This window comes from Clupea harengus, chromosome 1 (genome assembly GCF_900700415.2).
Source record: "Clupea harengus chromosome 1, Ch_v2.0.2, whole genome shotgun sequence".
Lineage (NCBI taxonomy): Eukaryota > Metazoa > Chordata > Actinopteri > Clupeiformes > Clupeidae > Clupea > Clupea harengus.
In genome coordinates, this window is record NC_045152.1 from 23,459,806 (window position 1) to 23,474,379 (window position 14,574).

At 45.3% G+C, this 14,574-nt stretch overlaps 1 protein-coding gene across 6 annotated transcripts in view; it reads right to left on the reverse strand.

Moving 5' to 3' along the window:
- Positions 1 to 493: 493 nt before the first annotated feature.
- Positions 494 to 14,574, reverse strand: part of LOC105898778 (myosin-10) — a 65,656-nt gene continuing 51,575 nt past the window's right edge. For all 6 annotated transcript variants that reach the window (XM_031572039.2, XM_031572026.2, XM_031572034.2 and 3 more), the window contains 20 exons: positions 14,164 to 14,370; positions 13,885 to 14,022; positions 13,662 to 13,785; positions 13,370 to 13,541; positions 11,952 to 12,164; positions 11,315 to 11,459; positions 10,748 to 10,954; positions 9,341 to 9,445; positions 8,807 to 8,959; positions 8,280 to 8,528; positions 7,683 to 7,895; positions 7,247 to 7,459; positions 6,777 to 6,938; positions 5,702 to 5,830; positions 5,520 to 5,608; positions 5,208 to 5,331; positions 4,636 to 4,844; positions 4,047 to 4,155; positions 3,476 to 3,648; positions 494 to 2,564 (listed from right to left, as the gene is read on the reverse strand). In XM_031572039.2, the coding sequence (XP_031427899.1) occupies positions 2,327 to 2,564; positions 3,476 to 3,648; positions 4,047 to 4,155; positions 4,636 to 4,844; positions 5,208 to 5,331; positions 5,520 to 5,608; positions 5,702 to 5,830; positions 6,777 to 6,938; positions 7,247 to 7,459; positions 7,683 to 7,895; positions 8,280 to 8,528; positions 8,807 to 8,959; positions 9,341 to 9,445; positions 10,748 to 10,954; positions 11,315 to 11,459; positions 11,952 to 12,164; positions 13,370 to 13,541; positions 13,662 to 13,785; positions 13,885 to 14,022; positions 14,164 to 14,370 (3,372 nt within the window). In that variant the 3' untranslated portion in view covers positions 494 to 2,326. The remainder of the gene's footprint in view (positions 2,565 to 3,475; positions 3,649 to 4,046; positions 4,156 to 4,635; positions 4,845 to 5,207; positions 5,332 to 5,519; positions 5,609 to 5,701; positions 5,831 to 6,776; positions 6,939 to 7,246; positions 7,460 to 7,682; positions 7,896 to 8,279; positions 8,529 to 8,806; positions 8,960 to 9,340; positions 9,446 to 10,747; positions 10,955 to 11,314; positions 11,460 to 11,951; positions 12,165 to 13,369; positions 13,542 to 13,661; positions 13,786 to 13,884; positions 14,023 to 14,163; positions 14,371 to 14,574) is intronic.

The window sequence follows — 14,574 nt, forward strand, 5'->3', positions numbered from 1 at the left end:
GTATTCCATTTTTTTATGTTTATCCTACTGTCACTGTCCTGAAATTCTGAGTAACCTCTACTCGTCTTTAAATGATAAACTGTCATTTTTAAAGCTATGTAGTATCTTAGTTTTATTTCATACATACAACGTAATTACCATAACTATGGAATGTATAGGCAAAGCCCGTGTATTGGTGTATAATATGGGTGAAATGTAGTTTGTCATGGCCAATTGCTTATTTTATACTAGTTTGAGTGAGAATTTTCCTTTTACAGCTTGGCCTAGATCATTCGTTCAGTCGTGACCTAATAGCACTGTAGCTCTTTATTATTATTACTCAATACTGAAAATCATAGTCTTTCAGAAGCACTGTCTTTAAACACTAACTTAGTGATGCCTTAAGTAACCAGGTACTGGTGTATTTTAAACATGTCAAGAATACACTTACATATATAGTATGTATTTTTCTGTTAAAAACATTAGTCTGCCAAAATGTATTCCGCAAACAAGATCAGGTGAGCAAAACACATTTTGTATAATGCATACATTTATTGGTCTTTTACAAAAAAATAAGTCTAGAATTACAGGACTAGAAGAAATAAAAGGAGATGGTCATATTTGAGAGCCTGGTCACTCAGCCAGTCCAATGATAACAACCTTATGGATGGTAAAGCTTTTAACCAAATCAGATACTTCATCCTGCCGAAGAGACAGAAGGCTCCATGTTTCACCTCATTAACACTGATTTGAAAACAATATAGTAGCTATCAGATGACAATTACTGAAAGGTACATATGATACGATATGACACAAAGCTAAATAAAAAAATAGAATAGGTTGAATCCTCTGACGCGCCCTGTTCCCCCTCCTCTCGTGTCTGGTCATACTGTGCTCACAATGAAAAAAAATCATGTTCTGACCTCACTAATTGCTTTCTATCGTGGCTAAGGCACTTTTCAAAAATGAAATTAGTAAAACATTTTCCAAAATTGTAATTGTAATAATTAATACATTTTCCAAAGTTGTAATTGTAATAATTAATACATTAATGCCTCAACAGCTCACAGGTATGGAATTTAAGTCTTCTAAATACTATATACAATATGCATATGTATATGGCAAATGTGAAGGGTAAGGACCTGTGACTTGATATCCTATAACAACACTGACCTGTAGTTTGCTGTCAAATTGCTGTCAAGTATTGATGCAAAATTAAACTGCAATGAAAAACATTGCTTCCTCCTGCTCATCGGACTGGGATATTTTACTTTAAAGTAATGACAGGGCACTGAACCATTTACAGGTACTCATGTTTGTTAAGATTAAGAAAACAAAGGCAAAATTACAAGGAATGGACCATGATTCTCATTGCATCAGTACAGTGACAGGGAACCATATTTATGTGCCCCCCCTCAATCCTGTTGAGTGAGGAGGGCACGAGAGTCACTCACAGGACAGAGTAGATACTTGGACTACACTGGACCCCTGCAGTCCAATACTTTAAAGCAGCATGATTTAAAAGGTCCAATTCCATTATTAATGATTGTGCCATTTTCTGGAAGAGCTGATCATTTACCCCATATTTCCAATTCAGCGGAGCTTTTTCATGGTTTGCCCTTAGTGTTTTAAATACTAATCTACATTTAAATGGTAACAAAAAAGAGTAACAGATTCTGTTTTAAATTTCATCCTCAAGATATTTCCCTCAGTGAGTTGGCTTCTCATGTGCCTTATGAACAGGTCGCAGACTGAGCATTCAAGTTGAACAGTGCAGCCTGTGAAACCATACACATTGGGGGAGATGTGCTGTCTAGCCTTTCAGATAAATGAATATAGGCAAAGTTTACCTGAGGCAAAAAAAAGTCCTACAGGTAGACTGAGGGGGGAAAAAGGAAAACACACACACACACACACACACACACAAAGAAAATGAAAAATAAAATAAGAAAAACCAAACAAACGGATGACCCCTCTTGATTATCTATCGGAGTGCCTGCACACATATAAAGCACAGACTATATTTTAGAATTGCTCTTCGAAAGGTATTTCAATATTCAGCCTAGATCCAAGTATACTATTCCAAGGCTATGCATACAAGACAAAATTAGAGAGAGAGAGAGAAAGAGAGGAATATAATAGATTGTTTTCTTGGCCCTGCAGCTTGCCATTGAGTGCTGACTGTGTGTGTGATTGGGAAGGGGGCTGGTAAGGCAGAGTGGTGGTCCATGCTGAGACCACTAGGAAGCAAAGGATCATTTGGGTCTCTAGAGGCAGCGCCTGCGTCTGGGGTAAGAGAGAGGGCATGCTGCATGCCTGCTGAAGAGCCTCTCATCTTGGCCTGGGGCTAGGGCTGTTGCTGCTGCTGCTGCTGGGGCTGCTGCTGCTGTGGTTGTTGCTGGGGCTGCTGCTGTGGTTGTGGTTGCTGATGGTTGTTGGCCTGGGGGGCTGTGGTGTCATTGGCGTTTGCTGCATCGCTGGCCCCCCTGTCGAGGTCGTCGTCAGACGCGTCCAGGGACATGCCCTCCACCTGCAGCTGCCTGCGCCCGGAGCGCCCCGACGAGAAGCTGATGGGACCCCCCCGCCTGGAGGACACCGCAAACGGGATTGGATTTAGGAAAGAAACATGGAAGAAGAAACATTTATTAGTTGCATACTGTACTATGATTGGATGCACAGCACTGTCTAGTCCCTTTTCCACTGACCACTATGGTAACGTACATGTCAAACATTTATAAAACCTGGGAAGTCCCCAATAAATAGCACAAGCAACTAAACATCCTGTGTAGAACTAAAATGAAAAACCTCTCCCTCTCCTTCTACCTCTCCCTCTCTCTCTCTCCCTCCCTCTCTTTCTCCCTCTCCCTCTCTCTCTACATCATATTGAATGTTGTTGGTCCAGATGAGGTGGCCACATCACCTGATTCTCCAGGGTTTGGACCCTCATTTCTTTCTTTACCCTAATCCTGTTTCCTAATCCTGAGGGTCTCTCCCAAATTCAATTCTTATTGGCGCTATATAAATAAAATTTAAATGAACTGAAGCTACTTATCACTAGACTTTTTCCCAAATCTCTTTTCAAGTATTTTCTTTGGCTGCTTGTAATCCTTTCAAGAGTTTTTCTCAGTTCTTGGTTGTCATGTGCAACTAGCAACCTATTAGGGATAGACCAATAGGTCAATATATCGGCCCACTTTGACACTAACCAGTTCTTTTTGGTACTGGATAGGCAATATCGTAGCATACCATTTCCCACAGTGGAAAAGCGGTTTATGTTTGCGGGTTCACATGCGCAGGCTGATTATGAAGGTATTGTGTGTGTGTGTGTGTGTGTGTGTGTGTGTGTGTGTGTCTGTGTGTGTGTGTGTGTCTGTGTGTGTCTGTGTGTGTGTGTGTGTGTGTGTGTGTGTCTGTGTGTGTGTGTGTTTGTGTGTGTGTGTGTGTGTGTGTCTGTGTGTCTGTGTGTGTGTGTCTGTGTGTGTGTGTGTGTGTGTACCTGAGGCGGCTCTTGAGCGTGTTGACCTCGCGGCTCAGGCCCTCGCTGGCCTCGGTGGCGTCGTCCAGCTCTCTCTGCAGCTTCCTGCGGGAGCCGTTGGCGCGCGTGGCCTCCTCCTCCGCCTCCTCCAGCTGACGCTTCAGCTGCTTCATGCGTGAGTTGGCCTTCTCCAGCTGGCCAGGGGCACACAAGACTGCTCATTAACCAGCACAACCACCACACACAGTGAATACATAACTAAACACCAGACACATTATTATCATATTACCACACTATTATCATATAACCATCCATAACACCAGACACACTATTATCATATTACCATTCTCACTATGCAAACATACCTCAGACTCATAGACAAACACATTATACGCATCATAAATAACACACAACACTGAATACTACCAACCATAAATGAAGCATTCTGCCTACACATGTAAAGGACAAATTCCAGTGAATTGTGAGCATCTGAAGGAGGTGCTCATGTATTATTTCATCCTCACTGCGGTTTGCTTGAGTAGGAGTGTCATGTACCCAAAGCACATCTCAGTCAGTAAACACTTCTCCTCACCTGCTCTTTGTACTGGTCGGAATGGCGACGCTCGTCCTCCACCTGCATGCACACCTCTTTCAGCTTCTTCTCCGTCCGTCGCACAATCTTGTTGGCTGCGGATCTCTCTCTGAGAACAACACATGGACCACATTACACCTCACAGGCACAGGCTCTCTCCCTGAGAACAACACATGCACCACGTTACACCTCACAGGCTCTCTCCCTGAGAACAACACATGGACCACATTACACCTCACAGGCTCTCTCCCTGAGAACAACACATGGACCACATTACACCTCACAGGCTCTCTCCCTGAGAACAACACATGCACCACGTTACACCTCACAGGCTCTCTCCCTGAGAACAACACATGGACCACATTACACCTTACAGGTTACTTCAAGACTGTCACTCTGATCACTGACACTCCAAAGAAGAAGTGGATTCGAACAAGTGTCACAGAAATGTGGCATTAACAGGCAAAGCTCAAATACTACACTCTGCTGGCTTCAGTTACGTCTATCCTGAGTTTGGGAAAAAGCATCTGTCCAAAGATGAAAACAAAGAGCCAAAGAGCCCCTGTTTGTGTTAGCTCCATCCACTCACTTAGCCTCCTGCTCCAGCTGCTCCTCGAGCTGGAGGATCTTGGCCTCCAGGGCGGCGATGGAGATCTTGAAGCGGCTCTTGATGGAGCCCTCCAGCTCCTGCAGCTTGGCCTTCAGCTCCTTGTTCTGGCGCTCCAGCTGCTGCCGGGCGTTCTCACTCTTCTGGGCCGCGCTGCGCTCCCCCGCCAGCTCCGTGGTCAGGGTGTCCACCTGCAACCGGCAGCCAAAAAGCACAAACGAACGCCAGAACTTTTTTAACAAGCTGTGTCCACTCACACCGTCCCAGAGGACTAAGGAGTTGGTGTTTTTAGAATGCAGCCATAGAGCACAGTGGTAGCAAATGCACAATGTATGGCTGTGAGTTTTTTTTTTGTTTTTTTTTGGAAAACCATAATGTATACTTTTGCCAGGAAAGTTGAGGAATCACTTGGATCAGGACTTCTGCTAATGAAGTTTTTCTTAATCCACATCAAGGCTGCAAAGGAACTTCCTCGGTCAAGTTGAAGTAGAAAGCATGAAACTTAAGCAGAGTGCCATTTGTGTACTCATACTCTGAGAGTGAGGAGGCTGTACCTGCATGGTGGTCTTGCGGAAGCGGTCATTAAGCAGCTCCATGTTGCCCTGCTCTTCCTCCAGCTCCTCCTCTAGCTGGGCAATACGAGCCTCCAGCCTCCTCTTCTCATCCATGAGGGCAGATCTGACACACACAAACACACACACACACACACACACACACACACACACACACACACACACACACACACACACACACACACACACACACACACACACACACCAAAACATGAGACTTCAAAGTATCCTTCAGTATCAGTAGCACTATCCACCTAAACCTCATAAACAGAGACTTTTTTTTGCTCCACATACTTTCCAGAGGCGCTGTTTGAGATCTCATCACACAACTCGTCTCGCTCCGTCTCTGCGTGTCGCCGGGCCCTCTCAGACGCTGCCAGGTCCTAGAGGACATCAGAGTCTCAATAAAAGATCCCAACTCAGAGAGGGGTAAGAGAGAAACACGAAGTCTGACATTGAGAACCTGCCGCACTCACCTCCTGCAGCTGGAGAACCTCAGCCTCCAGGCTCTTGAGCTTCTTCTCGTTCTCCCTGGACTGGGAGAAGATCTCGTCTCGGGAGGCACGGGCGTCCTCCAGCTCCCGCTGGTAGTCCTTCATCTGGGCCTGCGGAAAGAGGGCACAGCCAGTGATCAGTTTTTGTTGCTTTTGATCCTTTTAATTGTGCAGCCTCAGATTCTGATTCTGTTGATATTTTAACTCCCTTTAAACAAGCTGTGTTGCAAAAGACAACTGGACATGTCAAATACAACTTTTAAAGCCTTCCTTTTAAACCATGTTCTGCACTTCCAAGTGTCAAGGAATAATTGTATGCAGCACAGATATGAACCCTTTTGTGCTGGTGGAATGCTGGCTACGTACAGTAGCCCGATGGAAAGATATAGAAATAAGTACCCATGACTTCCCCATTCAAACATACCTTGGAGAAAGGTAAATTTTTCCCTAGATCAAAGATCAGATAGACCCAATAACATCTTTTACCCACAGACAGTGTTTCTCACACGCCTTCCAGGTATATTAACCGCTGCCAAAGTATATTTGGCGACTCGTTCTAGCATTTTTTTTTAATTTCGTATTCATCCCCAACTGATTAACTAGTGGACAATTTCCCCTCGCTCTACCCGTGTGTGTTCGTTCAGCTATCGCGAGAAAGGGTCTACTGACAATCGCACATATGCTCTGCAGAGAAACAGAGAGAGACATTTTCTGGTAATACTTTAGGGGACGCAGACACGGTGGATATTTCACAAGCACGGACCAGATAAAGCAACTCCTTTACTCCTTATTGTGTAATTGTTCTCTGACTTTGGAATTAGCTTTGAATTCTATAAAAGAAAGCGACAACTTATCTGCGTTGGTAGCTACAAGACTTAGGAGTGTACACGTAACTTGCAAAACTGTCCTTTACAATGGCGAATTAGGGCCATTGTAGGTAAAAAAAAAAAGGGAGAATTGCAGTGGTCAGATATGTGAAATTAATGAGTCTTGAGACGGTAAAGGCCAGTTGAATGCGGAGTGAAGTGAGGTGGGTCACAGGTAGGCTCAGGCTCACCTGGAGTTTGCGTAGCTGTTTGATGGCCTCGTCGCGGGCCTTGTTGGACCCTTCGATGTGAGACTCCAGATCTTTGAGGTCCATCTCCAGCTTCTTCTTAGCGGCCACCGCCAGCGCCCTCTGCTTACGCTCATCCTCCAGCTCTGCTTCCATCTCCCGCACCTGAGAGAGAGAGAGAGAGAGAGAGAGAGAGAGAACAAGGTCAGAAGGTGAAGATGGATCTGGAGAACAAATAACTTGTTTTTCTAATAACATTCTAAAAACAGTAATGACTTTTTATGCAACTCTTGTGGATACTGCATCTTAAACTGTAAAAAACGTACAAACTAATAAAAATGATATTAACAAATTATGACACAAATTTAAATATGTAAATAAAAAATGATGCCATCACAGACTTTCAGGACATTCTGTATTTTGTAAAGATGGGTGGAAAGAGAAGATTCAGAAAGTGAGTTGAAAATGGAGACCTGTTTGACCAGTAGCCTCTTCTTCTCATCATTCTGCTCGTCACGGCCTGCCAGGTCTCTCTCATACTGGGCCTTCATGGCCTGCATGTTGACCTCCAGCCTCAGCTTGGCGTCCTCGGTGGCTTGCAGCTCGTCCTCCAGCTCCTCCAGCTGAGTGCGCATCTCCTCCAGCTGCTGGTCCATGGTGCGTTTGGACTTCTCCAGCTCATGGACCTGTGTGGGGGGGGGGAAGTATGATGGTCATAAAAAGCTCATACAAATGAAAGACAAAGGAGGAATTTATGTATTTATCAACAAATTATAAGAGAGATGAATGGAACAAAAATGAGATGAGGTGAGAGGAGGAAGCTGTTGGATTTTCCCCAGGAACTTTCTTTAATATGTGAACAGCTGAAAAACTGTTGAAATGCATAGTGCCACAAACATCTTCACTCACGCTCTTGCCCACGTCGTCTTTGGAGCTCATCAGGTCCTCCATCTCGGCCCGTAGCTGCTTGTTGAGCCGCTCGAACTCTTCCTTGCCCTCCTGCGCTTCATCCAGCGCCCGGGTCAGCGACAGCGACTTCGTCTCCTTCTCCCGGGCCTCCGCCTCTGCCCGGTCCCGCTCGTCAGCGAAGCGTGCCGATATGGACTTCTCCTCAGCCAGCAACTACACACACAGAACTTGGTAAGTGCATTGCTAATATGATATTCAGTTAGATATACTTTATATACTTGATTATACCATAGGGTGCAAGCCCAATTCAGTTACAGGGCAATGTAGATTTGCACCCTACTATTTCATTAATTCATTCATTCATTCATTCATTCATTCATTCATGTACTTTGACCAGTACTGTGTAGTAATCCTGGTCATGAATTGACTTTTCAGTGCGTATGATACCTAAAACATCATAAACTGAATTTAATTGAAAAGCCCTGATTTCTCAGAATAAGAACCTGAATACTATCTGAAAGAGAGGAAGTATTTCTGTTATTTTCACCCTTCACCCTAATACCACGATAGGGCCTTCTCCTCCTGAGAGAGACCCACCTGGTCAAACTTCTTCTGCTTCTTCTCCAGGTTGGAGACGATCTGTCTCTGGTGGTCCAGGTCCACCGTGAGGTCGTCCAACTCCTGCTGTAGACGGGTCTTGGTCTTCTCCATCTTCTCGAAGGCCAGGGCTTTCTCCTCCAGCCGCAGGTTGGTGCACTCCGCGTCCTTCAGCAGCTTCTTCTTCACCTCCTCCAGGCCCTCCAGCGCCCCCACGTCATCCTCCAGCTTCTTCTTGGACTCCACCAGCTACAGGAGACCAGACACATGTGAGTACAGGTGCCTATCACCAGGTTTAAATGATCTTTGCAATATTATATAATATTAAGTAATATTTAATTGTATTTCACTGAATCCCCAGAATGCATGTGTGTGTATACGTTTAAGGTACATGACACACATTAATTACCATAAAGAAGAATTTTCCAGAAAGTGTTTTTTGAGGGGGCCCTGATATAAAACACTTGTAGCTGACACTGTGTGTGAAAGAGTGTGAGTGTGTGTGTGTGTGTGGGTGTTCTGCTGACCTGGGCCTGTAGGGTTGCCAGCTGTTTCTCCAAGTTCTTGCGCCCCTCCTCCTCCTCCTCCTGCTGCTCCTGCAGGCCGCTCTTGTCCTCCTCCAGCTGACGGATGCGGCTGCTCAGGTTCAGCTTCTGACGCGTCTCCTCCTGCAGCAGTTCCTACACACACACACACACACACACAAACACAAACAGCACAACCGTCAACATGTGTACACAAACAGGGCACTAACACATACACAAGGCCATAAGCTGTAAATGTGTAGGCTATGCAAACAGGTGCATACATATATACTTTCCAACCATTCAAATAATGGGCTAGAGTGGAAGTCATACCATATTGGCATATGGTCAAATAATAACACAAAGGATCCAAAAGCAGGTGCAATGCAAACACACATGAAAACAGAAGCAAAGGTAAAAACAAACACACACACACACACACACACACACACACACACACACACACACACACACACACACACACACACACACACACACACACACACACACACACACACACACACACACACACCTTACCTGTGAGTCCTGCAGCTGGCTCTCCAAACTGGACACCTCTTTAGCCATCTTGATTCCTTTCCTCTCAGCATCCTCCAGCAGAGTAGACACGCTGTCCAGCTCCGTCTACACACAGAAGCAGAAGCATTTCACACCATCTGTCAGTCCTCTTTCTCTGCCGTGTTCATGTGCCTAGCAATTATCCAATTAGGGTTAGTCTTTAGTCTTTTTACTGGGTGACATCCCAGTGACCCAAGCCTTGAGCTATGTACAGAAAGGAAAACTTCAGGGTAAATAAGCTGATAGGTGAAAATTCACCCTAGTTACTTCAGGACTCCGGAGTTGTCAATCAGTATATTTATTCAACAAGAACAATTGCAATCGGGCTCACTCACAGCACAAGGATGAAAGTGAAGCCATTTCACTAACATCGCACAGGGTTTATATACTTAATATTTATCTAATGCTGACGCCATAAATATTTAACATCTCAGTCAAGTCCTCGACTGAGCTTCTTGTCTTGCAAAGATATCTGTTCTTTCCATGGTCAAGAGCACATTTCGACCCTGTCACCCAATGTCACCCAAACATGTTGTTGCACATATGCAGACAAAGTGGCGCCTAATAATCTAAGTTACACACACACACACAGAAACACAGAAAATACATGTTCCTGTTAACATAAGCACATGATTCATATAAGGTAATGATTAATACAGGGCACTTGATTATTATATTCTTAAGTCATTAACAGTGATGGTAATTATCTCCATCATAAGCTGGATCTGTCAAGGCGAGAATGAGTTTGATTGTGTGTGTTAGAGACAGCGACAGTGGGTGTATGTGCATGAGTATGTGTGTGTGTGTGTGTGTGTGTGTGTGTGTGTGTGTGTGTGCATGAGTATGTGTGTGTGTGTTAGGGCTGAACGATTAATTGCATTTGCGATTTAATCGCGATATGATAGAACGCGATTTTCTAACCGCAACGTTCGCGATTAAAAACGTGATCTAAAAAAAAAAAAAGATGTAAGATGGTACATTTTGCACAGAGTGTTTAAAAAGTGCATGCCTTGTGTTTATTCTTACAATGACTTTGTTTCAATTACTTAAATGCACAGTGGCAAAGCCAACGACTTGTTGTTCTTGATTCTGTAATGAGCAGTTAAATAAAAAATGTAATTGTGGGGAATAATATTTTACACCAAATGTATCTAATATTGTGTTGGTCATATTGAAATCATTCATTACAATTTGTTGGGAAAAAATTAGGATAAAATAAAAAAATCGCATATTAAATCGCAATCGCAATATTGGGGGGAAAAATCGCAATTAGATTATTTCCCCAAATCGTTCAGCCCTAGTGTGTGTGTGTGCATGAGTGTGTGTGTGTGTGTGTGTGTGTGTGTGTATGCGTGTAAGGGGCCATACCTGCAGCTTGTGTGTGCGGTCGCCCAGTTCGCCCTTGAGCCTCTCGCCCTCAGTGAAGCGGGCCATGACCTCCTGCATCTGGCCCTCCAGCTTCTTCCTCTTGTGCTCCGACTCCGTCTTGGCCTGCTGCACTCCCTTCAGCTCGACGGCCAGCTCCTTGTTGGCACTATCCTGGCTCTGCTTGTTCTTCTCCAGGTTAGCCTTGAACTACAAGACGGAAACAGGTCACACACACACACATGCAGAAAACACACAGCCGGATGTTACAATGTAGGTGCCAGCAAACCACAACGCAATCTCAACGCAAAGGGATCTTCAGTGTACAAGAAGGGAACAAGCACTAAAAGTTACAACCTTCATACTTCTAGGAAACATTAAACAAGGACCACAAAAAAGGTTTTAAAAATAGGATCCATTCTCATTTTTTAAACGTCCTCATTTTGTCTGCCTCACTAAAGTGTTGTGGCATTTGGGTATAAGGGAACACAATAAGGTCACCCATCACCCTTGTGGTAAAGAGGAAACCAACAGCAGCCGCAGTAAGTGTCTCATGCCCAAGGGACCCACCCTCTTGGCCTGCTCCAGCTGTTCGGAGAGCTCCTCCAGGGCCGTGCCGTGCCTCTGCCTCATCTCCTGGATTTGGGCCTCGTGGTTCTTGGTCTCCTCGTCGATGGTCTTCTTCAGCTCTGTCACCTCCTGTTCTCGCTTAGTCCTGCAATGGGAAGCAAGCAGATGAGTCAGATCAGTTAGTACTGTCAGTGCAAATAGGCGTTGTATATGAGGCAAGGGTAAATCAGTCGGATCAGTTAGTACTGTCAGTGCACACAGGCGGAGTATATGAGACGTGGGTAAATCATGCAAAGTAAATAAGTGGTGAGTTACCAAAACTAGAGATTTATTAGGCCAAATGAATCTGAAATAACAGGAGTGTGTGTAGGTGTATATATATGCATGCCTCAACATTATCTTTATGTCAGCTATGTGTGTTCATAGTGGTGTATGAGTACAGTAATCATCCCTTCGTAATAATAATCATATCTCTAGTGTGTCTCAATGTGTGTATAGGAGTAAATCCACAACATACAGAGCACCAAGATAATCTCATTATATACTGTATGTGTGCGTGTGTAAATATATGTATGTGTGTGTGTGTGTATGTGTGTGTGTGTGTGTGTGTGTGTGTGTGTGTGTGTGTGTGTGTTACCTGAGCTCCTGCTGGGCAGCGGTGGTGTCCAGGGTGTCCTCCAGCTCGGTCTTGAGGGCCTCCAGCTCCTCGCCCAGGTCCCTCTTGAGTTTCTCTGCCTTGTTGCGGGAGGCGCGCTCCGACTCCAGGTCCTCCTGCAGCTCAGACAGCTGGGCCTGCAGCTCCCGCACCTGCTTCAGAGCATTGTTCCTCTGGCCCACCTCCTCATCTCCCCTGCATCACACACACACACACACACACACACACACACACACACACACACACACACACACACACACACAGGTTTATGTAAGGAGAGAGAGAGACATGCTCTCAATAATATATGTATTATATACAATAATATAATAATATAATATGACATGATCATATAATCATATAATAACTCATTCAATCTACTTAATTATGGAACTACATGGTCTACCTGGCATGGCATGAAACTAACACTATCCAACCACTAGATGGCAGTGTGTAAGAGAGCTGGATTCTATCCTGTGCTCACTCAGCAGCAGCGTCTCCTTTTGGGAGGTGGGGGTGCGTAACAAGAAGCCCCATCACGAGGCCTGCCTGTGTTTACTGCCACAGTCAGCAGGTTAGAGGCCGTCGGGCCCTGCAAGTCCGGCCTGATCTCTGGAGCAAAGCCTCGCCTCCAGGAGGCCGCCGGCTGTGCCAGGTCGTGCTCCAGTCGTGACCACACAGGGAAGGAATGGTAAACCAGGGCTGGGTGGTACTGGACCGATTACAAGATCACTGGAGCAAATCTGCCAAAGGGGCTTTCCTCAGATAGCTATTAATTACCAGTGCAGGGTTTTTGTTTTAAAAGGCAGGTGTTGCACTAGATGATTAAAAGAGAGAGGAGAGGGGTTTTCATGACGAGGTGCTGGAGGTATGTGTTACCTCAACCTGCGTTTTCTCACAGAGGAATTGGCAAACATTCCAGGGAAGTAGAAAGTAGCAAGAAAAAGATGTCTGGGTTCATGTGCTCATTGACTGAGCGGTAGAGATGAATTTATGGTTGTTTTTGATGACTTTGTGGTTATTTTGCCATGCATCTAAGCACAAACGTGTATGATCAGGGTGAATGTGAGGGTTTATGAGACATATCACCAGGGCAAGACAACACTTCATGTGCTGCAAATGTTCCCGTGCTCAAAATGCTTCATGTGCTGCAAATGTTCCCGTGATTCAAAATGCATCAGAGGTAATTGTTGTCTACAGATTCTAAATATAAATACATCTAAATACATCCACAGTTGACAGTACAATGGGCACTGTTCTGCAGTAGTAAAACTGGGTTCATGAAACTGTCCTGGGAGCCTGTTAGTGTGTACTGAAACTCTCTGTCCAGCTGTCTCCCATCTTTTCCTTTGTCTCCCCAACCTTTCCCCACCCCGGGGGGGATGTCCCCTTTAAGGCCTCACCTGGCCTGCATGGCCTGGAGCTCCTCCTCTTTCTTGGCCAGCTGGAGTTTCAGCTCCTCGATCTGGGCCTGCAGCTCGGCGATCTGGTCTTGAAGGTCCGTGGTCTCGCCATCCAGCTTCCGCTTGGACTTCTCCAGCTCCTGCCTGGTCTTCTCCTCCTTCTTTAAGCGCTCTGCAGGTGTGAGAGGAAATCAAAAAAAGAAGTTGCGGTGAGAGCTCAAGTGAGGTGAGCCGCGGAGTGAAGAGTTTTGATGCCTCTGTGAAAAATGAAGAAGGTTCAGTCGGGCCTCACCTTCCAGGTCGACCATCATCATCTCCTGCTTGTTCTTGGTCTTGCCCAGGTTCTTGGCCTTCTCCTCTTCCTCAGTCAGCATGGAGGTCATCTCACCGATACGCTCCTCCAGCAGTTTCTTCTCCTGTTGGGTAGAAGCACAAGTGGCTTGTACAAACTTCTCTCTGAACGAGCACTTAGAGTTCTAGTGTGTAATGGTCCTTGATCTTTCAACAAAAATCACCTTGATGAACTTGGAGTTCTGGTCCTCAAGCAACAAAACGTCCTCCTCACACTTCTTGATCTTGGCTTCAGCTGTCACCTTCTCCAACTGCAGCTTCTGTCTAGCGGCCTCCTCCTCATCCAGCTGCTCTTCTAGGTCCTGACAGAGTAAGAACACACACACACACATGAATATGACATGAATATGCAGACATTGGCATACATCCTATAATAGCATGCTACCATGCTACCTCATCTGACCCATAACAGCTGTGGATGGTGTGGGTAGTGGTTTGGGCACCTGGATGTGAGACTGCATCTTTTTCTTCTCGTTCTGAAGTGACTGGTTCCTCTCTTCCTCCTCCTCCACGCGGGACTCCAGGTCGTGCAGGATCTCCTCCAGCTCCTGCTTCTTGGCCACCAGACGCGCTCGCATCTCATCAGCCTCGGCAAACAGCTCTGTCTCAGCCTGCAGCTGCTCCGCCAGAATGTTCTTCTCCTCCACCAGCTGCAGGAGGAACGATAAATAATCAGGGGTGCCCTCAAAACAGCCCGCCCACAAACCACAACCATAGTCTAATGACCTGAATACAGTGTACCATAGTCACACCTGGAAACATATTACTGATAGATTCCAAACCATTTACGCTATTGAGTATAGATACGATAAGAAAGTCTGACCCCCTTCTTGTACTAAGTTATTTGTACTAAG